Genomic DNA, 26,026 nt, shown 5'->3' on the forward strand with positions numbered 1-26,026 from the left:
GGTGAGCGTAATAGAGAATCATGAGGCTGGGCGGGTAAAAAAGACGTTTTCTGGAAGGGAGAGAAACCCAAAAGATACTTACCCAGGCACACCGGTCACGAATCAGGAACCTGACGTCTAGACGACTTCCCCCCGTGTATCAATAGCGTACTCAAACGTGATGAGGATCTCAGGAGGTGACGTTGAATGGACCCGTCGTATTGATCTAAAACTAAACCTACTCGAAAAGGTTGGAAGCCCTGATCTACACATCGTACACGACCCGTCCATCGCCTAGAAGGGCTGTCTCTCATCCCTCCTTGATATCGAGCCTCTCCAGCTCCTGCTCGACACTGAGTAGCCCCAGGGCGTAATGCGCCCGTTCCGTCTTGGCGACGACGAGCACCTTGTCGTCTCCGTCCAGCAGCTCCAGCCGGGCGCCAATCCTCCTCGGGTTCAACCACACCGAGGGGGGCACGACAGTCTGGAGCGTGGGGTCTCTTGTGTACGGCGGACCCCGTCCCATAGCCGCGGCCTTCTTCCAGCCAGACTCGCAGCCCTCGGCGATTTGTCGCGCAGATTGCCAGCCTGTGAGACGTGCTACGTCGTGCATCCGCCTGACGATCCAGTGACGCTGGGCGTCGTCTCTGTACTGTACACCGTATTAGCGAGGATGATCTCCGGGCGGGTAAAAGGGCGGTGAGGCCACGTGAATGTATTACCTGGATAGCGCCGACAAAGAGACAGAAGGCACTCTCGATGAGCGCCGCCCCGACCAAGGTGCTGATCTCGGTGGCGTTGGAGACGTCGTCCGTCAGCCCCGCCGCGATCCGCCCAATCTCGATGGCAAACTTCTCGGTATGCTGCGCCTGGATGCCCGCGGCAATCATGGCGGCCGGCGGCATCCTCGGGTGTGCGCGGTAAAGATGGATCAGGCCCATGTAGTAGTTCATCCAGATGCCGGCCACGGAAAAGGTGCGGTACTGCAGCGTCGGCCCAAAGGGCGAGTCCCTGTGGTCTGCGTACTCGGCGCCCAGGGCCTGGAACTCGGGCCCGAACTGGGATCGGAGGATCTCAAACGCCTCCCTAAGGCCTTCCCACTCACGCATCGCCGCCTCCATGGCAACGTCGGAGTCGAGGTCTTCTGGCATCTCCGGCGGAGGCGGCGAGTCGTCTCTCGGAGGGCTGAAGCCCATGGGCAGTCTCACCTTTTGGAGATTCGGCAGCATGCCCGGGAACATGGGCGGTGACCCGGCCCCGGGAGGCGCTCCCATCCGACCGCCCGGCCCTCCTGGGTGGCCTCTCATGCCCGGCGGTGGACCTCCGGGCGGCCCACCAGGCATCCCTCCCATCATGCCAGGGGGCGGCCCGCCTCCAGGCATACCGGTCGCCATCCCCGGTTGGCCCCACTCCTGGCCTCCTCCTCCCGGCGGCCCGGACGCATTTGGCGGCCCTCCCCGTCCTGGCGGCGCACCGGGAGGGCCGCCGGTGGGAACCCCTGGACGACCGCCCGGGGGGCCACCCGGAGACCCGAACCCCTTGAACGACTTCTTCTTTCGAGCGAGGTCCTTGGAAGCGAAACTGCACAGGCGACCAAGAAGGAGCATCAAGTGGTCATACGTTCCGTAGCTACCAGAGTCAGCACATGTTCAATGCTATCTGCACCTAGAGGGTGACTTACATGGCCTCCAGTCGACCCATCGGGGCTCGGGGCGGACATTGCGTCCAGTGCTGGTAGTCCATACTATAAGTCCGTCAGCGTTGTCATGTGCATCCGCGAGAGAAACACTTACAATGGCTTCCCACCACCGAGCATGCTTTGATAGACGTCCATCTTGCAGTACCACCAATACAGATCCCTCAAATGCTCGTAATGTTCGATATCGCGGTCAGTGTAGTAATTGCCGATCGAGGCTGCTGCATGGTCCTCGTACGACACGTGTTGGTTCGTTAATTGACTCAGCAGGCCAAGGTCCAAATCGTCTAGATCATGGTTCATCATGTGCGTGTTGTCGTGGCCCATGTAAAAGGGGTCAAACGGCTGGTTCTGGCTTTCTTGGAACAGCGCCCGTCTGGCTCGTTTCAGCGGCAGTATGTTCCTCGTCATCTCCCGAAAAGGTATCTCCTTGATCAGCAGCCTGGCTCCAAACAGGTGATTGCACCACTTGGAGTGGTCCGAATTCCACACTTCAAAGTACCCCAACAGCAGGGTGGCTGCGAGCGTGGCTGGTGACGTCCTCCTCTTTACTGTTCGCACGTTCTTTGCGATCCTGCGAATGGAGAGGTGATAGTGTTTCATGGCCGCCGTCGGCGGGATCTGCTGCAGTTTGGCTATCTGTAAAGCGCCCAAGGCAAGCATTGCTTGGAGGAGTGCCGGGTGGTTGAACGACAGGATGGGGAACGTGTCTGCGGATGGTTAATCGTGTCCAGCCCGGTAGAGGCATGGAAACACTTACAGGTCCACAAGTTATGGCCGGCCTTTGGCACAGAAAAGTTGTTCATCAGTTTCGTGTGGTCAAACGGATGCCTCTCGTACAGGGACATGCTGGGGCCCGTGACGTTGATAAAGTGCCAGAACAGGGCTGCCGTCCGCTCGTCGTTGAGCGGTGAGTTGTTCGGGGTCGGAATGTACGACGTGAGAATCGTCTCCTCCGCAAAGGCGGAGAACTTTCTGACCTCGGTGCCGAAGCCGTCCCAGGGACCGTCCGAACGGGCCTGAACCAGTTGTCCGTAGGCGCTCTCCTCACCCATCAAGTCCTCGAAGCCGTCGTCCGAATCGCCCATGGATGCGTCGTCGTCGTCGTTGAAGAAGAACTGGACATCGGGGTCCTCCACCACGTCTTCTCGCCGCAGAGGGTCGTTGGGGTAGTGTCGAATCTCTTCCACCCGTACATGATTTGAATGCTGTCCTTGCCATGCTTCCCGGGGTACGTACGCAAACGAGCCGTTGTCGGTATTTGGACTTACAAAGGTGCTCTGGGCTCCGCCGAACGGTCCCTGGAATTGGTCTGGGCTGATGGGCGATGTCAATGAAGGCGTCGGGGGCATTTGCGGGGGTATCTGCGGCGGCCCAAAGGCATACTGGTTGAAGTCGAATGGAGAGGAAGATGGGTGATGACCCGAAGATGGGCCTGGGAACCCCTGGCCATACTGGGGATGCATCGGCTGGCCGCCATAGTCCATGTTCTGTGGCGGCTTGGGAGCTATTGGTGCCAGGGGAGGCGCATTGGAGGACTTCGGCGGCGGGTTGGACAGCTGATGAAAAGGGGGATTTGAGGCCTCGGGAGGGTAGACCACGGGGCCGTAGACTCCGTTCAGGTTGAATGCGCCGATTGGGTCTTTGAAGATGACTCGCTGGTTGTAACCCTCGCAGTGTCTTTTGGACTTGATGCAGTTGTTGCAAATGGGCCTTCCCTCATCGCACTTGATGCGTCGTTTTCGACATGCTTTTGGTCATGTTAGCAATTCGGTCTAGAGACGAGACATCCCTTCGTGTTGAATCTGGCTGAAGAAGGCGGGCACGTACTCAGGCAACCGGTCTTGGTCCTCTTTCTGACGTTCGCTCTTTTGCGGTTCTGGTCATCGTTGTCATTCTCATCGTTGTTGCCCGAGGCCTTGGTCGGGGACTTGTCGCCGCCGTCGGGCGCCCCATCGGCCGTGTCCATCCTAGTAGATGCTATGCTGTCTTGTTGTGAGTGAAGCTCCGTGACCCGACTCAAATCTCCATCCACTGGGTCCTGTCGACAACAGATGGTCTCGTCTAGTTCCCGCAAACTTGCACACACAAGATATCGTGTGGCTTGCCCAAGGCACAGAGAGTACTACTACTACTCTCAGAACAGTGCCGTTCGGTGTTCGGCGCGTCGGTGACGGTGAAGGAGGGTGGGCTAAAGCTGTGATTTCTGGGCAGGCGTTTAGTCAAGAGGCGGCGTCTTCAACGGGCCACAAGCGTCCAAGAGTGGCAGCAGCGCAGCGAGACAAGGTGGGTTAACTTCCGCCTTTGTGCGCGGGCAACGGGACGGGGTTCGAGGGTGGAAAGTTAGAGGAAGCAAGTCGGGCGCCCTGGAGTGAGATGCTTTTTATCAAGCAGCCATAGACGGTGGAAGGAAGTGAAACAAGCCGGTGTGACTTTGTCTACGCCGAATAGGTTGTCATGAACGGGTTGGACAAGACGCATGGACTCGTGGGGTAGGACGGGGGTGTAAGGATGTCTGCAGCAGTTGGAGATGTGTCTCTCACGACACGAGGGACTGGTGACCTTTCCCACTCTGGAATAGAGAAGACGGGGGGAGGGGAAGAAGGGTAGGTAGATTAAGGTAGCTCCAAGGCAGGCAAATGTACTGTAACAGGGTATCAAGCAAGGTGAAGAAAGGCGGCGTGGAGAGGCAGATGCACAAACAACGGAGACAAGGTAGAGAGCGAGGGAGGTGCCAAGCGGCGAGAAGACTAAGAGGAGGCCGGGCCGGAGGGACCGGGGGGTGGTGACAGGAAGATGGAGGTTGGAAACTTGGGAGATCGGGACGAACCAAACCAGACACGAGAGCCGGCCCAGACGAATGGGAGGACGGGGATGCAGATGATTCAGGTAGGGGTCATTAATCGTGCATGACCGGCAAGGCAGACAAAGCCATGGTCGATGCTGCCGGTGATGGGGACGAGGGTGAGAGACAGCATTGCAGGACAATTGGAGTTGTCTCTGAGAGACTCGGGCTCGAGGGGGTCAGGGACGTGACAAGTACGAGCAAGACAACAAACACTAACAGCAGAGTGAAAACATGGGACTCTCTAATCACTGCCTACTCACCTTTGGCTCAAGGTCTTGAATTGGACCGTCCACCGCACGCAGTTGGCTGCCCGGCCCTGGCTATTCTTGGTCCAGTATGGGCATGTATGTAGGAGGTGCGGCAAGACGACGGGAGGGAGAAAACACACATACGGCGTATTGGGGTGGCTTGCGGAAGCAACACGAGTGGGTGTGATACGTGCTGCTGCGTGATAAAGCAGCGCGCTAAGATGGCTCAGTCAATGATTCCCAGGTAGGTTCCATGTCAAAGACGTCCCCCCCAGTCGCCCCGAAATCCATCTCAATGTGTCTGCTGCGTCTGCTGTGTCTGCTCTTCCCCTCCCGCGGGCAGTAATAATGCATACATGCCGCCGTAAGTAGGTAGGTACTATGCAGTACATACGGTGGTTGGTAAGGCTCGTCCAGGGTTCTAGCTCCGTCGTGAGCCTGCCATGTTTTCGCGCGATGGCGCCGCTGGGCTGCGAGGATTAGGCCGTTTAGGGCCTCGGCTGCCACTGAACTGAGGGGCGGACCGGGGGCCCCTCTTTCAGGGATCTGTCATGTCCCGAGTGACAGGGCTCAGTGGAATGGCGCACGGCACTAGGACGAGCTGACTGAATCATCGTCTCTTCTCCTTCTCGAAAGCAAAAAGCTGCTTCCTGTGGTGCTGTGGTCCCACGGGTCTAGCAGAGCTAACCCGAGCTACTCATGTACGCATGGTCTGACGAGGAAAGAAACTTTTCTGCGCATACACTACGCTGTGCTGTGCATCGTGCGGCCTGCATCGTCGTTGTTGCGGTGAAGCAATCCAATCCGGTACCGTCCCGGTAGGGCAACTACTGCAAATTTGATTGAAGCGCGGCGGAGATTGGAGGTTGGGTTAGGCAACCCGCCAAGCTGCAAATCCCAACGGCAACGCTCAACAGACTTTGTCCTCGCATACCCGACAATCTGGCCATGGGTATCTTGAGCTTCGTGGTGGCATGAACCATCTCGCAGCATTCGCGCCCTGGGCACCGCCAACGTCGCAGACAACATGGGGCTCAGAGAGAGAAGCCGAACGCTATTTCATCCGAGGTCTTTGGAGGTCTGGACTCTCCCCGTCTGTCAGGGTCCAGCCTGTTGCCCCTCGTCTGCCCTATGGGGTCAGCAATGACCAAGACGACATCCGGCGAAAAGCGTCGACTAGGTCGACGGCGAAGTCCTACGGGGACGCGGCATCCGTGACTGCCCGTCGCGCGTCGCTCGTCGCTACTATTGAAGATGCATTGAAACCCTCGTGATGTTCAGAATCTTCAGCAGGGCCGGGGGTGTTCGTCATCGATGGGGTATCCAGATCGTCCGTTGGTGGCCATCAAGCCCAAAAGTGAGATATGCGCCGGTGGCGTTCCAAGGTGGGATGCATTTCTGCCCACTAGTTTTAGGCAACTTGCCATGTGCCGAGCAAGCGGCATGCTAAGAAAGAACAACCCGACGCCGACGGGGCCTCGCGAAGGCCGTCTGCTAGGTAGGGTGGAGGCTCTCAATGGCTTGACAGCCCTTCCTGCCGCCGTTGGGACAGTATGAGAATTGACGAGACAAGCCTTTCAACCCGTCTCTCTTGCCACGACGTCCCAACTTAGGTGAATGCATTCCAAGTCTGGCAGGCCGATGGACTGATTGAGATGAACGGCGATGTGCCGCTGGGATCTCGCCATCCCCCCCCCCCCCCCCCCATTCTAGCCACCAAGCATGCGAACATCAGCTTCGGCCAATCGTTGCGTTTCCGACCTCATGGACGGTGTCACCGGCGACTGGCCGCAGTACACAGTCGGCTGGCATACGGTGCAACACAAACGTGCTCGTTGTCGAACAGGAGGAGGCACGCCGATCCCCGCGGACCACCTCCGCCCGCCCCCTTTCCCTCTTGAACAACTGCAACTGGTCACAATCGGTTCCCGCCCATCATCGATCGCCTTGTGCCTTCTCGTCCTCCTCGACGCGCAGGGTCGCCTTGGCAGCTTTTCCCGGATGTTTACTGTATCTGATCTGAGCAGAGGTCGATACTGGCTGCCGCCACAGGCTAAGTATGCAGGTAGCCTTCCCGCATGCCAGTAGTAGAGTCGGGGCAGGGAGCTCTCTCCTCTTTCGAGAGAGCAATGAGTGCCGTGACGTCGAAGACTGGCCGTCGAGGACGATCCTGAAATAGCCAGATGCGAATCGTGGCAATGAAGCAAGCCCGGCTGCCAAACAAAGGCATCTGGCACATTGCGGCACAGAGACTGAACTGCGCCTCGTGCCACGGTGCCGGTTGCCCTATTTCTGTCTCTTTGGTGAGCGTTTCCAGCCTCAAGGTTCTCTGAACTGTCTCGTCTCTTTGATGTCTTGTCTTGGCTCCCGAGACCAACGGCTCTGGAAGGCCGTTCATCCCCGAATGCTGCCACCCGTGTTGGTTTGCTGCCATTCCCCAGGTCCCTGTCTCTGTGCCCACGCCATCAACGCCAAACATAGCGGTACTCCATAAGGCCGGTTAATGCGCCGTGCCCGTTTTTCGGACCACAAGTCGGAGTCTTTTGAGAATTGAACCGACTGTCCGCCGAACAACCCACCGGTGGGTCGCTGCCGCCGTCCAAAACTTTGCAGAAGCTTCTGGTCTCCGGTGAGAATGCGCAGGCGGTTACAACGGGGCCGCATGCGTGGCGGCATCCGAGGGAGCAATGTTTCGGTGGTTAAACCAGGGGAACCATCATCCCAGGCTGGAGACTAGCTGCATGGAGAGCTATCAACGGCCCTAACTTTAATAGACTGGCGGCGACCCAAAGGATGGAGGACAAGCCATCCGTCCCCAGCCTGCTGTCATAAGCTTAGGGCAGCCAGCAACCTGTTTGACAGGAGGCCTTCCCCTTCTGAGCTGGCTTAACAGACGCCATGGCAAAGTTGCCTATGTCGGACGTTTGTTCGGCTCAAGGCAGCCGTAGGTAACGAGGCTCGGACTCGTCGGGCCCAGGTTGCGGCTCCCCGTTCTGAGTGCCTTCTTGGGGTCGCTCCCGCACGCGTCTGGATGTTTCCGTCTGGTCCGACGCATGCGGGAGGATTCTGGAGATTGCAGAGGTAATCATGGCTTCCCCATTGGGCGAGCTATTTGTCTTTTTGCTGGAACAACAATTCCTTTGCTTTTACTGGCGTCGTTGCAAGCTGGAAAAGTAAGCTGAAACGTCGTGATCCCAGGACCCGATGCAGGGCCGAAAGATCAGGACCAATCCGATGAGCCACCGTGCAGATCTCGGAAGACCTGGCAGGGTGGTTGTGGTGAGCCGGCCTGGCTTCCCAGTAGCGCGTTCCTCCAGTTTCTGGCGGAAGGGAGCGGGCGGACGGGCGGAAGTCAACTGGAGGCCATGTCAGGGTCCAGAGAATGCACTTGGCCTTGTCCAACTCGAGCATGTCAGTAGGTGCAAAGGGGCATTCCCACCAGGGTGACGGGTGGCAGCATTCATGATGCCAAGACGATCTGGGGTATTGAAGGATGTCGCAGGTCTTACCGCTGTTGGTGCCAGACAGATGATTTGCATCTCACTGGCGCAAAGCCGTCTTCATGGAAGTGGCGCCAACGTTGGGTAGATGCACATCTTCATAGCGGCGCTGACAGGCTCGCGCATCGTTCCACAAGAAACGCATCTCATGAGGAAAACCAGATGGGTGGGTTTAGTGCTGAGTTTTGAAAGGCAAATCCGTACAGAAGTCGGCCCAAAGACGGAAAAGTGGTGATGGGGAAGTTGGCTTACAGTTAGACGATGCAACTGCGTGCCAAAAGCTCGGCGGTGTGCACGGTCCACCCACCTTGCTTCTCCCATCCTGGCGCCGATCAGCGTCCAGGGGTGCGATAACGATGGGAAGGGGAAAAAAAAAAAAAAACTTCATCGACCAAGACTGAATGAGCCGCTGCGTGAGACTGAGCTTTGAGCGACGCTTCATTCACAACAACGTCCATTTTCATCCCGCGTCTGCGATCTCATTCCAGCACCAGCCATTGACACCTCAAAGTCAACCTAAACATGTTCGCAGTCCCAGGGTGGTCCGTCGCGGCTGACGCCCTCAAGTCGGAAACGCCTGGCGGCCAGAAGGACGGCCCCGCGAAGAACAAGACGCGCAAGCGCAAGAGGAACAACAAGGACGAAAAGGTCACGGAGTCCAACTTTGCCGACCTCTACCAAAATGTGATTGAGGGAAAGAAGATGGAGGGTAAGCGCAGCAGGAAGAGCGAGGGCGGCGAGGAGACTCCCAAGAAGAAGGAGCGCAGAGCGTCCACGGCCGGCGAGGATGCGCCGGATGCGGCCAAGCCCAGCAAGAAGCAGAAGAAGGAGAAGGACTCAAAACCTGAAGAGGAGGTGGCAGAGGAGGAAAGCACGCCTAGGACCGACAAGAAGGACAAGAAGCAGAAGAAGGACAAGAAGTCCAAGGTTGAGAAGCACGACGATGTCGACGAGCAGTCGACAGAGACACCCAGCAAGGACGAGAAGAAGAAAAAGACGAAGGACGCCGCAGCGGCCATTGCTGCGTCTGTCCCTCCCGTGCCCCCGGCGCCCGCAAAACTCACCCCCCTCCAGGCCGCCATGAGACAGAAGCTCATCTCCGCCCGCTTCCGCCATCTCAACGAGACGCTGTACACCCGCCCCTCCGCCGAGGCCTACCAGCTCTTTGAAGACTCCCCCGACATGTTCTCCGAGTACCACGAGGGCTTCCGCCGGCAGGTCGAGGTGTGGCCCGAGAACCCCGTCGACGGCTACATCCGCGACATCAAGCTGCGGGCGAAGCAGCGGTTCCCGCCGCGCGGCATGCCCCCCAAGAACCCGAACGGGCCTCAGCCGCTCCCCCGTACGGACGGCACCTGCATTATTGCCGACCTGGGCTGCGGCGACGCCCGCCTCGCCTCGACGCTGGCCTCGGAGTCTCAGAAGCTCCGTCTCCAGATCAAGAGCTACGACCTGCACTCCCCCGCCAAGTTCGTCACCAAGGCCGACATTGCCAACCTCCCTCTGGAAGACGGCTCGGTCGACATCGCCATCTTCTGTCTCGCCCTCATGGGGACGAACTGGATCGACTTCATCGAAGAGGCGTACCGCATCCTCCACTGGAAGGGCGAGCTGTGGATCGCGGAGATCAAGTCCCGCTTCGGGCCCGTCAAGTCCAAGAATGCCGTCGTCTCCCACAGCGTCGGCAACCGCAGGAAGCAGGCCGCCACGGAGAAGAAGGGCAAGGCCGCCAAAGCAGAGGCGGAGACGGAGGCGGACCGCACGGCCCTCGCCGTCGAGGTTGACGGCCACGAAGACCGCCGCGGCGAGACGGATGTCTCGGCCTTCATCGAGGCCCTGCGAAAGCGCGGCTTCGTGCTGCGTGGCGAGGGCGAGGGCAACAAGGGCGCCGTGGACCTGTCCAACAAGATGTTCGTCAAGATGCACTTCATCAAGGGCGCCGTGCCTACCAAGGGCAAGGGTCTTGCCGCCGCCAAGGCCGCAGGTTTCGTGGAGAAGGAGAAGAAACAGAAGCGATTCGTGTGGAATACGGAGGACAATGCTGATGAGACTTCCATCTTGAAGCCCTGTGTTTACAAGATTAGGTGAGAATATCGTCGTGGCTGGAGTTTTGTATGGTTACACAAAAGTTGTGCATCTTCGGAAGACTGGAATATGGGATATCATACAGGGGAGAAAGGGTTCATCACGTAATTGTACATAGGGAAATATGCAAAAGACTTCTCACAAGAGAATCGGCAGTGAAAAGGCACGAGTGCTGCAATCTCCGTGGGCATTTACCGCTCAGGGGCTATCCTCTGAAATACAACATGCTGACTTGGTTGGTTTACAAACACCTGGGCCAGGACAAGCTGCCCGTGTCGCACTGGGCGAGAAAAACACATGACGCCTCTAGTTATTGTATTGTACCCAACCCCGTAATGTCCGTTGTCCTATTTGTTGGCCACGCGCTTCCCATGCAGGTCCTGCTCAGCCCGACCATTTCCCGTATACGTCTGGCCAGTCTATGCCCCAAACAGGAGGCCCGCGGCAAACTCGACATTGCCACCTGTGGCCTGCAATGCGTTGACGGCTGCCTCTCTCGGAAAGCCCAGGGCCATGAGCTGAGAAATGTGCTCCTCGGGGAAGCTAGGGGCGGCAGACTGCGCCGGCGCTGGGCCACCCTGTTGAACAGGAGGTTGAGGAGCGGAGGCGCCACCACCGGCCGGGCCGCTTACAACGCCAGACCGTTGGCCAATGGTTGTGCCAGCAGGACCGGGTAGTCTTGGTTCTTCCTCGAGTGCCTCCTCACTCTCCTTCGGGATCTCCGCCTCGCCTAGGAAGGGCACCTCCTCGCCTTGAATGATAAGCTTGTCCTTTGCGAGGTCGATGCTGGCCTGGTAGCGCTTGAGCATGTCGAGGCCGAGCAGAAGCTCCACCTGCTTGCCCTCCATGACGGTGAAGCTGCAGGGCAGGAACAGCGTTCCGACCTTGATCTGGGCAGAGTGCACGCGGCCGATGATGTTGGCTGTGCCGACTCCACGAGCCACTCCTGCGAAGCGCTTGTCCACAAGACGCATGATACCACACGCTTCCGCGCACGCCGGCGACATGATGGTGGCCTGGGCTCCAGAGTCGACCAATGCCTTCACCCTGTGGCCGTTGACCTCGACATCCACGTACAGCATGTGGACCCTCCCAAAGACTGCGAACCGTTAGCTGATGCAAGCTCCTTGTCTTGACTGAATCCTTAACTTACCTTCAGGATTGTGCTCCATGGCGTTTTGCAGGTTCTCCATTACCCTCTCTTGGCGAATCATCTCCTCAATCTTGGCCTGCGCCTCAATGTCGAACGGGTCCTCGTTCAGGCGTGCGATCTCCCTCTGCCTCTCCTCGCGTTCGCGTTGCTCCCGGTCGTAACTATCGTTGAACAGCTGTGCGAAGCGTGCGGGGTCTTCGAGGGCGGCGGCGAGCTGAGGCTGCTGACGGGTAGCTTCCGCACGCAGGTTGGGGTCACCAAGGATCTGGAGGCGGATGAGCTCGGGGTCTTGGCCGCCGGGTCGTCGACGCTGCTGCTGTCCTTGTCCTCTCCTGCCCTGGTCGGGCACACCGGTGCTTCCTCGCATATCTCTCACGTGCAACGCCAACATTTCACCGTCGGCAATCTGCAGCTGCTCCATCGTGCTGTTGTCATCCTGAATCAGACGGCCGTTGTGGTAGAGATGCTGAGAGGTGGGCAGGATCTGTGTCTCGGCTTGGATGGCTTCGCGGAGTGTGGAGACAGGCATGTCGGGAAAGATCTCGAGGGTGAGAAGATCTTGGTCTTCGACCTCGGGATTCGTTATGCTTAGAGTGATGCGCCTGTCACCGAAGCTGTCAGTCGAGAGTCAAGAATGTTTCGCACATGTAGCGAGCTTACATGATGGGCTTTGTTTGTTTCCCGCGATGTCAGATGTGCAGTTTTTGGTGCCCGGGTGGAAGTGAAAGGTAAGTTGGAAGAGTATGTAGCGGCGGTGAGCAGCAGGAGGCAAGTAGCCCGAGGCTTCTGGTAGAGTTGGCGGGCAACGTAAGGCTAGCTGTCGTCACGAGCCAGTCGAGTTTCACGGTTGCGAATGCGAAGTTCTAGGTACTTCAGCTTCACACCGGAGCTGCGGTGGAGGGTTGATGAGGGGTGTTTTGGAGGGGCAGCGGCGGGAATCCAGGCAGCACGGTGGTGACGTCTTATGGAAAAAGCAGACGTCTTTGAACGAAGAAGAAGAAGGCTGGAAAATAGAGAGCTTGCGAAAAGTTTTCGATTGGGTGCGGGCTTGTGGTGCGTCTTCTGGTGATTGGGTGTTTGCCGTCGTCAGAAAAAAGGTAGGTAGCAGAGAGAAACGTCAATGTGATCAAGGTAGGGATCTCGACGTAAGGGAGGGCGGGCAGACGAGGTGAGGTCGGGGTACGTAAAGAGCTCGGCCACTCAGGTACCAACCAAGTGTTTCGTCAGGAAGGTGGGCGCTGGGCGACCCCTAAAACACGATGGAAGAGACACCGCGGCGACGAGAGGCACCCTGGCCCTGGCCGTCGTCTACTTTGTACGTTGCCCCGTTTCCCCGTTCGCGGCAATGGAGCTGGGGCGGCAAGCTCGCACTACCTTACCCTCCATTCGACGCAGTACAGCACGGGAAGCACTGGCCAAGCCGACGAGGAAGCTGATGGAAGGGCGTTGAACCTATGCGTCAGCATGGTACTTTCTTTTCATGCTGCTGTACCACAGGTAAGCTATCTGCATGCCCTGATTCCCCGGGCATCTCACTGTCATGTCAACAGTTACATACCTACCTTAGGTAAAGAGACTGTGGCTGGACTCTGATACCAGGGAACAGCCAGATGCCTCGGGCAACGAAACAGCAACGCGCAATCGCAATACCGTCACCCGACCTATTTCTCCCATTTCTCAGGTGCCTCTCCCGAGCACATCAGCCCCACGAGCTAATCGTTACCTAAGCCGCGCTCGAGGTACCGTCAGAGTATCTGCAGGTGCGAAAGTCGTCCGCCCAGTTACCTCCCGTTTACATGACCTGCGGCATCTGCGCAAGTCAAACAAGGCAACTGACGAGCAACGAACCCTTGCACACCCATCCCTCCTTAGACGAGGTACCCGACACCTTGCTCACCACACAAGCGATGGATATTTTTACACTGGAGCTTACCTCAACTATGCAAGTTGATAGGTCTGTTGCCCCAAGCCGCCAATCGAACGCTGCCGGCGACATCCTCTGCCACTGCTTTGGTGGGTTTCTGTGCAATAATGACGAAGATCCCGAACGACGAATATCCCCAGCCCTCGATATCCCGGTTCGACTCGGGAGATCCAGTCAATCCCACCCGCTCGCTTCGGCCACGGCAAATTCTTCATGATGAGGCGCCCGTCGAGGACCAACCGATTTCAGCGACATCATGCGGGTTGCAAAATCGAGGCGCTGGGCTATCGTCAGCAAAAAGACGAGAGAAAGTACTCGAGACAGAGATCATCGTGTCTCGATAACTCCGACGCTGGATGATGACACCTTCCGGTCGAGTCAGACAGACCGCGGCGTCTGCGCCGGCGGACGTCGGCACTGCACAGACATGCTCGGACGCTGGTGAGGTTGGGCAGGACCCGGGCTTCCGGCCAACTTCTCAGGCCGGGTGCCGTTTGCTTGCCGGTCGATGGTGCTGTTTGCACTGGCCGACAACGTCTCTGGCTAGCCTCATTGATGCCTCGCTCCAACCAACACCAAATGTACTTTGCTACAAGACTCAAAAGTGCCTCAGCTGCCGTCCTATTCGAGCGTGCTGCATCTGCAGAAGCGCGGCGGGGGCGATGCAACTCTGGATCGCGGGACCGGGACACCTAGCAAATGTCGATGCTGCACCTCCATCCCCATCCGTTTCAGTCACCTCCTGCAGCTGTCACCCGGCCAGCTTGAGCAACAGAGCAGGAAGATTTTCCGCCGGACGAGGGCCTCTCCTCATAGTTGACAGTGTTGACCAAACTGGTTTGTCCGGCTCGTTCTCACGGGCCGTCGACACGGGAGAGATATGTCCCTTTTCAGGTTGATTGACTTGCCCAGCAGTGTCACTGCAAAGTAGGCTCTACCTTTGCACTTGTGGTGGTGGGGACATGTTCACGATGCGAAGCAAAATGCTCCAGCCAGGCGCATGGCAAAGGAGCAACAAGCATGCCAAGACCTGACAACACACTTACTCACCAACAAGTACGGATAGCATCGCCAAATCTTGCACCCTTTTTTAATGTTGCCTTTTTTTTCCGCGGTCATTCTAGCGAGGGCGGCCTCTGTTGGTTCTTGATTTTTTTGCATACCATTCCAATCAACCCAAAGTCATGAATACGGCTCAAGCATTTGAGGAGCACCTCTCTCGAAACGCCCAGTACATCTTCTACAGCCTCCCTGCTCCAAAGGCCTCTCGCACCTGGCAGGCATTCAGGTCAAGCCGCTAGAGCCAATGTTTGGTGGGGTAGGTACCTAGGTAGAGGTGCCTCCCAAGCTGGCGTGGCACCTCGGTTTGTTTCCCTTGATCCTGGGCAGCCAGCAAGCCAGCTTCAGGGCCTCAATTAGCAGCTTCAGGCCGTCCCTTATCAGCGGGTGAGCTGAACAAGCACAGAGGTCGGACAGGTATCCATTGTTACCCGCGTCGCCATCTGTACAAAGAGGGCCCTTTCTTGTACCTAATCTCACAGACCTGAGATGCATCACAAGCAGCGTTATTCGTCAACGTCGCAACTCTAGCATTCTCATGCAAAGAGTGGGAAATAAAGATGGAGCCTGGGCAGACGGCCTTTGAGCATCCAGGGGGACTGAACAGGCCACAACTGTGCCACTGCGGGTAGGTCGGTCACGCGACAAACACCTCATCCTACCAGCCCAGGTACCAGTGAGTGAGCGGCCCGCCCAATGGCTGGAGGAGATGCTGGCAATGGCAGGTCATCCAACTCCAATTCTCTTGTTTGCCCGCCCAGCCCAGGCAAATCCAATCAAGTCTTTTACCAGCTGTATGCCCTTCTCTTTGACAGTCTCCTGTTTTTTTCTTTGAAGCAGCTTACCTACTTGACTTTTGCAGCTTGCAGCTCCCACCGCTGCCGTTGCCATCTTCTTCACTGTCTCACACTGTCGGTGCATTGTGCCCCTCCAACGTTCAGTGACCCTTCTTAGGTAGTCTTCTCTCACTGCCACTCGGCGCCTGTCCCCCCGGAATCCAGGCCTTGATCGGCTCACCTCATCGGCACCCGGCCGGCACTCTCTGTGTTAGGCTCCGTCATCCCATCCCACGGCCGGCAGCCTCTTGTGTGCCCTCCGTGTCCGACCCGCCCTGGCCGGCCAGTGCTCTCCGTTTGAGTATAGCACTTGCCTTCTTGGGCCTCTCTGTTCTCGGCGTGCTCCCGCCTTGTTGCCAATTGTTTCTGGTGTTTGCAACCCAGGAAATATTTCCCAGAAAAGCTCCAATCTCTCTCTCTCTCTCTCTGTTGTGTAACCAACAACCTCCCAACTTCCAACACCCCTCCTCCCATTCTCCATATCCCATACTCTCGGATCCTACTCATCCTTACCCCATCCATCTTCATTCATCATCGCGCATCAGCCCGCATCAGCCACCATGCCCGAGAAGAACCCTCCTGTCAGCCAGCCCCCCGCGGCCTCTGACTGCGCCATCGACGACTCGGACGATGGCGACGAGAGCTACGTTGAGGCCCAACGCATCCGCTCTGAGCAGAAGCAGAAGCGCCCTCAGACGGACTCTCTCCGTGTCCAGGAGATTTTCCCCGTCCATTTCAGCCCCCTCGTCCAGCCCTTGACCAGTTCGAGTGTCGAGTCGTGTGTCGTCCTCGAGAACGCTGCTTTCCCCAACCCGGACCATCGCGCTACCAGAGAGAAGGTGAGTCAACTTTTTTTTCTTTTTCTTTTCCTCTGGGTCAACACGGTATTTCTCCGATCGCGCTGCTTTCTCTCGCGCGTCCTGGGTGGATGGCGATCATCGCTGCTTGCTCCGCGCTTTGCAGATAATTTGCCTTGCTGCGTTGCTCGTTGGTGTGGCCAGCGGTGTTGAACATGGTCTCCTCCGCCAGATTTGGTTCATGCTGACTTCCCTGCAGTTCGAGTACCGTCTTTCGACCTGCTCCGACATCTGCTCCGGCATTTTCTGCAGCATCGTCCCCAGCGAAGCCAAGGACAAGGACTTTGCCCTGGAGACTCTGCCAGTGGCCAATCCAGTCGAGACGGGCCGCGCCAACGGCGCCGTTCTCGCGCTTTGCGCCCACGTCGTCTCGACCCTCGGCAACGGACCCGTCGTCACAGATGCCGACATGAGCTACCCCGTCAACTGGCGCGACCAGGAGTCGTCCAAGTCGTCGGGTCTCGGCCATCAAGTCATGGGTCGCACCGTCTGTCTCCACTCGTTCGCCGTCGCGCCCAAGCTCCAGGGTTGCGGCCTGGGCAAGCTCATGATGAAGTCCTATCTCCAGCAGATCAACAACTCAGGCGTTGCTGACCGTGTGGCCCTCATATGCCAGGACGTAAGTTGACCCTGGCTGCCGTGCCATGTTCGCGCTGACATGTAGCAGTACCTTGTCAGCTATTACAAGCGATTCGGATTCCGCCATGTTGGCGAGAGCAGGGCGTCCTTTGCTGGAGGTGGATGGAACGACATGGTAAGTGCCGTTGATTTCCGCGGCTGCAAAACGACACTGACGCCGTCTCAGGTGATTGATCTCGCCGGCCCTCCCAAGAAGAGCACCGAGGCTCTCAAGGCCGTCGCCGGCGAGACTCGTGCCCACGAGGCCAAGTGAAGAATTCCATGGTTTGGTCATACGAAAAAGTCCACCTTCCTTGGGTGACTTTTCGTGTAACAGCATACTTCCCCCCTTTCGGTACATGATTAGGAAGGACACACATACCCTGGTCGCTCAAGTAAACGACGGGTTTGCATTACTGGCTTTTTTTTTTTCTTTTGCCCACTGCGTTACGATATCTGGAGGGCGGCAAACTCCTATAGACAGCATGCAGCTACGGTACGAGGATATGACATAGACTAACTTGCCTCAAAAGGGAGAGCAAGAGAATTGAACCCATTTTATCCTGCATCGCTTTCTATTTCATGCGAGGGGGCTCAAGTCTACGGACCGCTTCGAAATCACTTTTTTTGTTCTTCATCTTTTGCGCCTGACCCAAGGGAAGCTCCTATCGAGCGTGCCCATCTACGCCGACAGCCGTGACCTGAGAACTCCAGCTGCTCATCCTCTGACCCAGAAAACCAATAACCGCTTAGTCGGTCGCCTTGTACTTGGCGCGGTACTCCTCCGTACGCTTAATGTCCTCGGCGGACGCGAAGCTCTTGGCACCCTCAATGATGTCGTCGAGGGTGAGGATGGCGAAGATGGGGATGCCATACTCCTTCTTGATCTCGCCCATGGCGCTGGGGCCGGGCTTGCTGTCGTCGCCGTCGGCGGCGGGCAGCTTCTCCATGCGGTCGAGCGCGACAACGATGCCGACGACCTCGCCGCCCTCCTTGCGGATCTTGGCAATGGCCTCGCGCTTGGCGGTGCCGGCGGTGATGACGTCGTCGACGATCAGGACCTTCTTGCCCTTGAGGGGCGCGCCGACAATGTTGCCGCCCTCGCCGTGGTCCTTGGCCTCCTTGCGGTCAAAGGAGTAGCAGGTCTGCGCGTAGTGCTCGGGGTCGAGCTCGGCGAGCTTGTCGGTGGTGGAGGTCGCGAGGGGGATGCCCTTGTAGGCGGGGCCGAAGACGATGTCGAACTCGAGGCCGGCGGTCTTGCGGGCGTCGATGACTGTGTGGGCGTAGGCCACGGAAATGGCGCGGAGGAGGTCGGCGCGGTAAAAGTCGCCGGCGTTGAAGAAGTAGGGCGAGATGCGCTTCGACTTGAGCTCGAAGGAGCCGAACTTAAGGACGCCGCCCGAGATGGCGGCCTTGAGGAAGTCCTGCTTGTAGGGGGGGAGCTGAGAGGCCATTTTGGTGATGATTTTTCCGGTTTTGTTTTGAGGGAGTCGGTAGGAGGGTATCAGAGGGGGGTGATCAACCAGTCTGGCTTGTCGTGTGCTGGAGGATGGAATTCTCAAGATTGAAGATTCTCGGGTTGCCCCTCCATTGAAGGACTGCCCCGCGGAATGTGCCCCACTACCAGCTGGAAATTTTTGCGATTAAGTTCTAGGCGGAGGTACCCTTGGGTCTGCACTCTGCAGGGTCTACCACCCGGGAGTTGGATAGCCTCATGTTCAGCATTATCTACAACACGCGAGAGGATAGCTCCGCCATGATGGTTTACGAGGAAAACTTAGTGATTAGTGCGTCTCAAACCAAACTTTCGCCCTCACGCTCAGCGGAATTCACACCACCGACATTAAACGCCGTCGAAGCGCGAGAACCGCTGCCAAGAGGGAGGTGACATGCGTCGCCACCGGGTGTGGGTCTGATAAGATAAGGTAAGCGAGTCTCCGCAGTGCGTCCAGGAAAAAAAAAATTCAAGCCTCTCGACACCGCCCGACCGCCCAGTGCTTCATCCAGTTCACGGACGGGCAATTTTTGACCGATCGCAACTCTGAGGACTGCTTCATTTTCCCGTGCAGACCCCAGCCGCCCAACATGAAGACTCAGTATGGACTCTCTGTTGCGTGTACGATTGAGTAAAGGCAGTGTGCTAATCATGTTTCGCCCTCCAGGTGGAAGGACCTCCCTCCCGTCCCCAACTCGCAAGAGTTCCTGGACATCGTCCTCTCCAGGACGCAGCGCCGGCTGCCGACCCAGATCCGATCCGGCTTCAAGATCTCCAGAATCCGTGGCTTCTACACCCGCAAGGTCAAGTTCACCCAGGAGACCGTCAGCGAGAAGCTCGGCCAGATCATCGAGTCGTTCCCCCGCTTGAACGACATCCACCCCTTCCACAAGGACCTGATCAACACCCTCTACGATGCCGACCACTTCAAGATTGCCCTCGGCCAGCTCTCGACGGCGAAGCACCTTATCGAGACCATCTCCAGAGATTGTGCGTTGGAAACCCGTGTGTTTTGTTCGTGTGGCGGGACGGAAATGCTGATTGGTGTTTTGCAGATGTCCGTCTCCTCAAGTACGGCCAGTCGCTGTTCCAGTGCAAGCAGCTGAAGCGCGCCGCCCTTGGTCGCATGGCCACCCTGATCAAGCGCCTCAAAGATCCCCTGGTGTACCTCGACCAGGTCCGACAGCGTGAGTGGCGGATAGTGAGAACCAGAAGCGCGCCTAGGAATACTGACACTGCGCAGATCTTGGCCGTCTCCCCTCGATCGACCCCAACACCAGAACCCTTCTCATCACTGGATTCCCCAACGTCGGAAAGTCTTCTTTCCTGCGCTCCGTCTCCAGAGCCGATGTTGACGTGTACGTTGCGCCGACCTCGAGATCCTCAACTACATGACTGACAGACCACGTGTGTAGCCAGCCGTATGCCTTTACCACCAAGTCCCTCTTCTGCGGTCACTTTGACTACAAGTACCTCCGATTCCAGTGCATCGATACCCCCGGTATCCTGGACCACCCTCTCGAGGAGATGTAAGCGCCTTACCTTACACACGTCGCGCAAACGGGATGCTAATGAGCCTAGGAACACCATCGAGATGCAGTCCGTCACCGCGATTGCCCATTTGCGATCCGCCATTCTCTACTTCATGGATCTCAGTGAGCAGTGCGGCTACTCCATCCAGGCCCAGATCAACCTGTTCCAGAGCATCAAGCCGCTCTTCCAGAACAAGATCGTTTTCATCGTCGTCAACAAGATCGACGTTGTCAAGCCCGAGGACCTCGACGCCGAGACCCAGGAGAAGCTCCAGGGTCTCCTCAAGTCCGGCGAGGTCGAGATGCTCCAGCTGTCCTGCAACACCCAGGAGGGTGTCCAGCAGGTCAAGAACACCGTCTGCGAGCGCCTTATCGCCGAGCGCGTCTCCCAGAAGCTCAATGCCGGCACCAACTCCAGCGGCGCCATCGGTGGCCGTCTCGCCGACGTCATGGCCCGTATCCACGTCGCCCAGCCCATGAACGGCCAGACCCGTGAGACCTTCATCCCCGACGCCGTCAAGGGGCTCAAGAAGTACGACAAGGAGGACCCGGAGCGCCGCAAGCTCGCCAAGGACATCGAGGTCGAGAACGGCGGTGCCGGCGTCTTTAGCGTCGACATGCGCGCCGACTGGCTCCTCAAGAACCCCGAGTGGAAGTACGACAAGATCCCCGAGGTTTTCAACGGCCAGAACGTCTACGACTTCGTCGACCCCGACATCGACGCCAAGCTGCAGGCTCTCGAGGAGGAGGAGGAGCGTCTCGAGAAGGAGGGCTACTACGAGTCGGACGAGGACCTCGACGACGAGGAGGAGGCCGACATCCTCAACAAGGCGGAGCTGATCCGCGAGAAGCAGGCCCTCATCCGCAACGAGGCCAAGATGAAGAAGCGCCTCAAGAACCAGGCCATCATCCCCCGCAAGTCCATGAAGGTGCCCCTTTCCCAGATGGACGACGCCCTCGACCAGCTCGGTGTCGACACCACCGACATTGTCAACCGCGCCCGCGCTCAGTCCCGCCCCCGCGGCCGCTCCATGGGCAGATCCCGCGCCGGCACCGAGGACGCGGACGCCATGGACGTCGACGCGACCCCCAGAGAGCGCCTCCGCTCCCGCTCCCAGAGCAGGGCACGCAGCCAGGCCGCCACCGACAGGCGCAACGACGGTGTCACGGATGATGGTGCTCGTACCAAGGCTGAGCGTCTGGCTAAGCTCAGCCAGAAGAAGATGAACAGGAACGCCAGACAGGGTGAGGCCGATCGTCACACGACGGTTTCCCTCCAGAGGCACTTGGTGAGTTTTATCAGTTACCCAAATTCTTTAGACATATTCGCTAACTCGTTCATCAGGTCGCCGGCAAGCGTGGCATGGGCAAGACGCAGAGACGTTAAGAAAAGGTGGACCGGTAATGTGGTTAGTGACAAAAAGGTTTCCGTGGCGGCATCATCGCATCGTTTGCGCTCCTTTATGGGAAGAACAAAAGTAAATATGCTGTGCTTGTTTTCGCTTTTCTTGGCCTTGGGGGCGTTTGGTTTGATTTATTTCGACATGTAGGAAGCCAGAGAACGCAGGAGGCGAGCGTGGGGGGGAAGCAGTTCGCGGGGTCGCCTTTTCTCCTTGAGGGATGAACATTCAAGAAAAGGAAGGTGGCGTCGTTCTGCTTCATGTATCTATGCCTGTGACGGCTCCAAAAGCCCAGCAGACCATGATTTACGGGGCCGCTGAATACCCTGGAAGAGAGAATTCACATAAAATTGAGTCGATATGAGAAAAAATGTGACAAGTTGCCTGTGTTGTAGAAGGCCGTGCCGTTGTTGTCTAGTGTCTCTCATTATTCCTCTCTCCTTGCCTGTCTCACTCAGTCTCAAGCCACATGACCATCATCGACGTACCCTGACCTGATGAAATCACTCATGTTACGCTGTTGGGACAAGTATTTACTGTTTTGCATATGGCTTGAATAACTTTGAAGTGCACCACCCTCCCCGATGTTTACGTCCAAGATATATATATATATCTACTCCTTATCGTCGTCTGTTATGATGTGCGAGGGCTCATTGCCTCTCAGACTGTGTGTTTCCTCCACGTTCAAACCCCACCGCGTACGCAGCCGTCGGCCTTACTGCTCATCCGCAACCTGCAGACCCTCTCTAAGACCCTCAACAACGAGCTCCTCGCCGGTGGCGCGGCGGTAGATGTCCTTGACGTCGTCGGTCGTGCTCTCAAAGTGACTGCTGGCGTCGTAGCTCTTGGAGACGAAGACGTTGTCGGCACGGCCGTCGTCGGTGGGCTCGTAGATGGGGATAGGAGCACCCTAGTTGGTGTCAGTTTCTTCATTACACTGGTGCTGCCGAGCATTCATCCACTCACCATGAACTGCTCCTCGATCTGTCCAAGACGGTCCAAGCCGGGCTGGAGCTCGAGGTGGTGGTTGGCGCCGGTCTCGGCAATGGTTGAGACGATGGCAATCCAGTAGCCCTTGGGGCAGACGTTGTGGGCGGAAGACACGCAAGCGATGTAAATATCTACCACGGGTCAGCCAACTATCCCGTTTCCTCCGGCCTCAAGCAAATACGTACCGTTCTTCCGGCCAATCTGAGACTGGGGGATAATGAGCTGGCAAGAGTCGCTGTCGTTGGTGTGGCTGAGGGGGTGCTTGAGCACGCAAATGGCACGCAGGACCTGGCCAATGGGCTTGACCTTGCCGGGGAAGTAGCTGGGGTCACCGAGAATCATCTTGGCCTTGGTCTCGAACTTCATCTCCTCGACACCGGTCATGGTGGCCTTGATGCCGACGGCCTTGCCGCCCTCGTAGGTGACCTCGTCGACGTTGGTGTTGAGCATGTAGGTACCGCCATAGATGGCAGACAGACGAGCAAATCCCTGAGGAAGCTCGCCAAGACCGTACAGAGGGTAGATGTAAGGAGACTTGCCGTAGCGGGCAACGGAGGTGCCGTACAGGCGGATGCGCTCAATAGCCTCCGGGGCGCCACCGGGCTTGGTGAGGTACTCGTCGGTGGTGAACAAAGCCATGGCGTGGCCGATGAAGTCGCGAGTGCCAGTCTCGAGTCCGAACTTGTCGTAAACCTCCTTCATGGCGCAGTTGTTGATGTCGAGGCCTTTCACGTGTCAGCCCGAGCTTTATCTAGGTGCCTTGCTCTCAGTCGGCGTCTTACCCTTGTGAGTAGCGGTGTCCTTGCGGTCAAAGGTGCCAATCCACTCGATGAAGCTCTTCATGCGGCGCTTCTCGAAGATGCCCATCAAGGGCGATCGCAGAGCCTCGCCGGCATCGGACGGAACCTTGGCAACTTGGGCCTTGGCACCCTGGCCCTGCTGGACGTAGCTGCCGGCGACCTGCTTGAACTCGAGGTATCGTGTGACGTCGGTCGATACGAGGATGTTGGTGAGCTCGCCGGAGGACATGAGGAACTTGGGAACCAGGTCGATGTTCCAGTCATTCAGGCGGCCGTACTTGGTCCAGGGCTCCTCGCCCTTGTTGTAGTTGCCATACTTCTTGAAGAGCTACAGGTGGGCGTCGGGTCAGAACTCATGGGGTAAGCAGGTAAAGAGTCGAGGGGATTTACCGTCTCGAGGTTCACGGAAGCTGCCTCACTGTTCATGGTCAGCGCATGCTCAGAGGGGGAAATGGCGGTCATGGCAGAAGGGGGAGCCAACTTACCCGCCGTAGTGGTCATTACGGTCAATGTGGAGGACCTTCTTGCCCTTGACACTGAGAACACCAGAGAGAATGCACTCAGTCAGGCCTGTGATCCGGAGGAAAAGAGAGCAGAGCTCGTCAGCAAGGAAGCTCCTCTCGGGCAAAGGCGAAGCAGAACAGATGGCACGGGAAGGGGGGACCCCACACGCCAGAGCGACGATGCGGGGCACAGGAGGGCGTAACGTCACTTACCAGTGCCCAGCACGATGACATCGTATTCCTTTGCAATCTCATCCATGTTTGCGCGAATCTTGAAGGGGGGAGGCGGGGAGGTAGATTAGTCGGGTGTTGTCAATAAAGGAGGGAAAAGAAAGGTCGAGGGAAGACTGGATGTTCACGTCTGGAGAAGTAGTTGCGGTGTTGTAGGAGACGTGGGACCGAAAATGCAGCAAAAGGAAGGATTGGGTGGGGGCGAGGGACATGAAGAGCCCGCGGTGCCACCTGGACCTGGACCTGGACCTGGACCTGGTGCAGACGGACGGGACCTGTTGCTTTTGGAGGGGTTCAGTGTCAAGTGTGTCACTGGGCCAGTGCTTGCGCTTGCTTTGGGGCCTGTCTGGCTCCAGCGCGCTGCCCGTTAATGGATAGGTACCTCCCCTCAGGTCCGCTCTCATCTCTCCGCTCTGTGGCTCACCGCTAATGCTGCGATAGTAGCCAACTAGCGACCTAGGTACCCGGCTGCTTTGTTGCTGGGCCTGAGGCTAATGATTCCACGTCCTCGAGCAGCAAGGTACCTTACAGATTCATTAGCACAGCACCACTTACCGTCTGTTTCCCCGGCGAAACATGTACTCGGCGGTGTGGCTGGCCCTGTCTGGGTACAAGGGCCCAGGTCTCGTCCCGCCCTCCCCCGTACCACTTCTGTAACATTATGCGAGTAGTCTCATCTGAGTAGTTGTCCGTACTGCGCATAGCATTCATCGTCTGCTCTCCTTATGCAATCCCCAACGGCTTGTTGGACTTGCAAGCTCAGCTCAGCAGCCCGGCCAACCTCTCGTGACCCGCCGACCGACGCCATCTCATCAGACAAGAACCAACCACATGTAATAGGGGAATTCTCCTCTCTTTTTGGCGGCGACACGACCGTCTGCCTGGTGCACAAAATACGTATCGTACAAGATTCTATACATGTCTGGATACACTTTCACATAGCTTCATGTCCTCGGCCCCCACGCCGGCAAGGGTAATGATTATAATCGGTTTGGCTTTCAAAGCTTGGGAACCGGCAGGTCCACGGGCTTCGCCGCAGCCTTCTTTGCCTCCTCAGGCTGCTTCTTCCCAGCCTTCTTCGCCTCCTCGGCCTTCTTCTTCTCGGCCTTCTCAGAAGTTACCGGCGTGGCTTCTGAATCAACCTCGGCCGCCGGGTCCGTCTTGCCCTCGACTGGAGCACCATCAGCTGCAACCGCACCCTGCTCGGCTGAAGTCTCCTCTACTGCCTGATCCTCCGCAACAACTTCCGGCTCCAGCTCCGGCTCCAGCTCCAGCTCGGGGATTGCGGGGGCAACGTAGCCGCTGTAGGCCGGCTCGCCCTCCTCGGCCCAGAGGTTGATCTCGGGGTCTTCGGCCGCAAGCTTGCGTGCATCTTCCCAAACGTAGTAGCGTTCCGTCAACACGTGCTTGATCGCTCTCATCGTGCTGCGGACCTGTGAAACTTTTGTTCAGTGACTATTGAACCCACAAAGCGCTGGGAGTATACGAACCACGTCATCTCTCTCGTCGCCCTCGTACTCTCCAAATCCAACCATGCGCCTGGCGCGCTCCTTTCTCGCCGTCGCGAGGCGGTTTCGCTCCTTCAGGCAGACGTACCACAGCGAGTGCAGGTCATCCCAGCTCTTTTTACGCAGATCCCGAACAGACCATGCGCGGCCGTGGGCTTGGGTTTCCTTGGGCGTTTGTAGCAGCTTCTTGCCGTAGAAGAAATCCCAAAGCCCGTGTTTCGGGTCCACTGAGACCTTGGGTTTGTAGTCTGCCGGCTGGGGGATTTCCTCCCACGAGACGGACAGCGGCTCACGGGGACCAGTCTTCCTCATGCTCGAGACTCCTCTCAGGCGGTTGCTGTCGCGGGTCTTGCGCTTCGAGTGGGCGGCTGAGGTCGAGAAGGCCGATGTTGCGATTCGTAGGCGGGTGGCAGAGACGGATGTCGGGTTCGCGGGCAGCCATTGTCGAGTCTCTTGCAGCCGCAACATGCGACCGATCGCTGGCCGCAGCGCAGTTGGGTTTGCCATCGCAATTGAGATCAACGACGCTGCTGGCAAGAATCGTGAGGTCCTCTCTGAAAGCTCGAACTATTTCGTCTGGTCAAAAAATTGGAGGCACTCAGCCAATCAGAAGAGCTCCCGCTGCGGCCACGGGTGAACGACCCCCCGGGCGGGTCCGTACGCCACAGTCGGGTATGGTGGCTGCCCCTCAGTGTGGCCATCGAGCTCAATTCCCTTCCAAAATGGACGGCTATCCGTTGGATTGATTGACAATGCGATCTGGC

At 57.7% G+C, this 26,026-nt stretch overlaps 8 protein-coding genes across 8 annotated transcripts; 3 read left to right on the forward strand and 5 right to left on the reverse strand.

The window, feature by feature from the left end:
* Positions 1-289: 289 nt before the first annotated feature.
* Positions 290-3,644, reverse strand: CGCS363_v004806 (putative transcriptional regulatory protein; the record flags this gene model as incomplete). The annotated part of the gene is made up of 6 exons (XM_036636655.1): positions 290-631; positions 702-1,608; positions 1,661-1,723; positions 1,773-2,385; positions 2,436-3,425; positions 3,506-3,644. 6 exons carry the CDS (start codon positions 3,642-3,644, stop codon positions 290-292), a joined length of 3,054 nt encoding a protein of 1,017 aa, XP_036498712.1.
* Positions 3,645-8,793: 5,149 nt separating this feature from the next.
* RPR8 (25S rRNA (adenine-N(1))-methyltransferase) lies at positions 8,794-10,359 on the forward strand (the record flags this gene model as incomplete). The annotated part of the gene is made up of 1 exon (XM_036636656.1): positions 8,794-10,359. The coding sequence occupies one exon, from the start codon at positions 8,794-8,796 to the stop codon at positions 10,357-10,359; it is 1,566 nt and encodes a 521-aa protein (XP_036498713.1).
* A 416-nt stretch (positions 10,360-10,775) lies between these two features.
* Positions 10,776-12,038, reverse strand: DDI1 (DNA damage-inducible protein 1; the record flags this gene model as incomplete). Its single annotated transcript, XM_036636657.1, has 2 exons — positions 10,776-11,455; positions 11,510-12,038. 2 exons carry the CDS (start codon positions 12,036-12,038, stop codon positions 10,776-10,778), a joined length of 1,209 nt encoding a protein of 402 aa, XP_036498717.1.
* A 3,850-nt stretch (positions 12,039-15,888) lies between these two features.
* PAA1 (Polyamine N-acetyltransferase 1) lies at positions 15,889-17,077 on the forward strand (the record flags this gene model as incomplete). Its single annotated transcript, XM_036636658.1, has 4 exons — positions 15,889-16,167; positions 16,385-16,804; positions 16,853-16,939; positions 16,991-17,077. The coding sequence occupies 4 exons, from the start codon at positions 15,889-15,891 to the stop codon at positions 17,075-17,077; spliced, it is 873 nt and encodes a 290-aa protein (XP_036498718.1).
* Positions 17,078-17,552: 475 nt separating this feature from the next.
* Positions 17,553-18,257, reverse strand: PYR1 (Orotate phosphoribosyltransferase; the record flags this gene model as incomplete). Its single annotated transcript, XM_036636659.1, has 1 exon — positions 17,553-18,257. One exon carries the CDS (start codon positions 18,255-18,257, stop codon positions 17,553-17,555), a length of 705 nt encoding a protein of 234 aa, XP_036497694.1.
* Positions 18,258-18,888: 631 nt separating this feature from the next.
* On the forward strand, positions 18,889-21,217 carry NOG1 (Nucleolar GTP-binding protein 1; the record flags this gene model as incomplete). The annotated part of the gene is made up of 7 exons (XM_036636660.1): positions 18,889-18,899; positions 18,966-19,288; positions 19,354-19,485; positions 19,542-19,656; positions 19,714-19,827; positions 19,880-21,119; positions 21,176-21,217. 7 exons carry the CDS (start codon positions 18,889-18,891, stop codon positions 21,215-21,217), a joined length of 1,977 nt encoding a protein of 658 aa, XP_036497693.1.
* Positions 21,218-21,945: 728 nt separating this feature from the next.
* Positions 21,946-23,782, reverse strand: GDI1 (Rab GDP-dissociation inhibitor; the record flags this gene model as incomplete). The annotated part of the gene is made up of 7 exons (XM_036636661.1): positions 21,946-22,140; positions 22,197-22,351; positions 22,406-22,945; positions 23,003-23,348; positions 23,411-23,438; positions 23,506-23,590; positions 23,737-23,782. The coding sequence occupies 7 exons, from the start codon at positions 23,780-23,782 to the stop codon at positions 21,946-21,948; spliced, it is 1,395 nt and encodes a 464-aa protein (XP_036497696.1).
* A 970-nt stretch (positions 23,783-24,752) lies between these two features.
* CGCS363_v004813 (54S ribosomal protein L4) lies at positions 24,753-25,769 on the reverse strand (the record flags this gene model as incomplete). The annotated part of the gene is made up of 2 exons (XM_036636662.1): positions 24,753-25,187; positions 25,245-25,769. The coding sequence occupies 2 exons, from the start codon at positions 25,767-25,769 to the stop codon at positions 24,753-24,755; spliced, it is 960 nt and encodes a 319-aa protein (XP_036497695.1).
* Positions 25,770-26,026: the final 257 nt, after the last annotated feature.

The sequence above is a fragment of the Colletotrichum siamense genome (assembly GCF_013390195.1).
Source record: "Colletotrichum siamense strain Cg363 chromosome Unknown KSG_Cg363_contig03, whole genome shotgun sequence".
Taxonomy (NCBI): Eukaryota; Fungi; Ascomycota; class Sordariomycetes; order Glomerellales; family Glomerellaceae; genus Colletotrichum; species Colletotrichum siamense.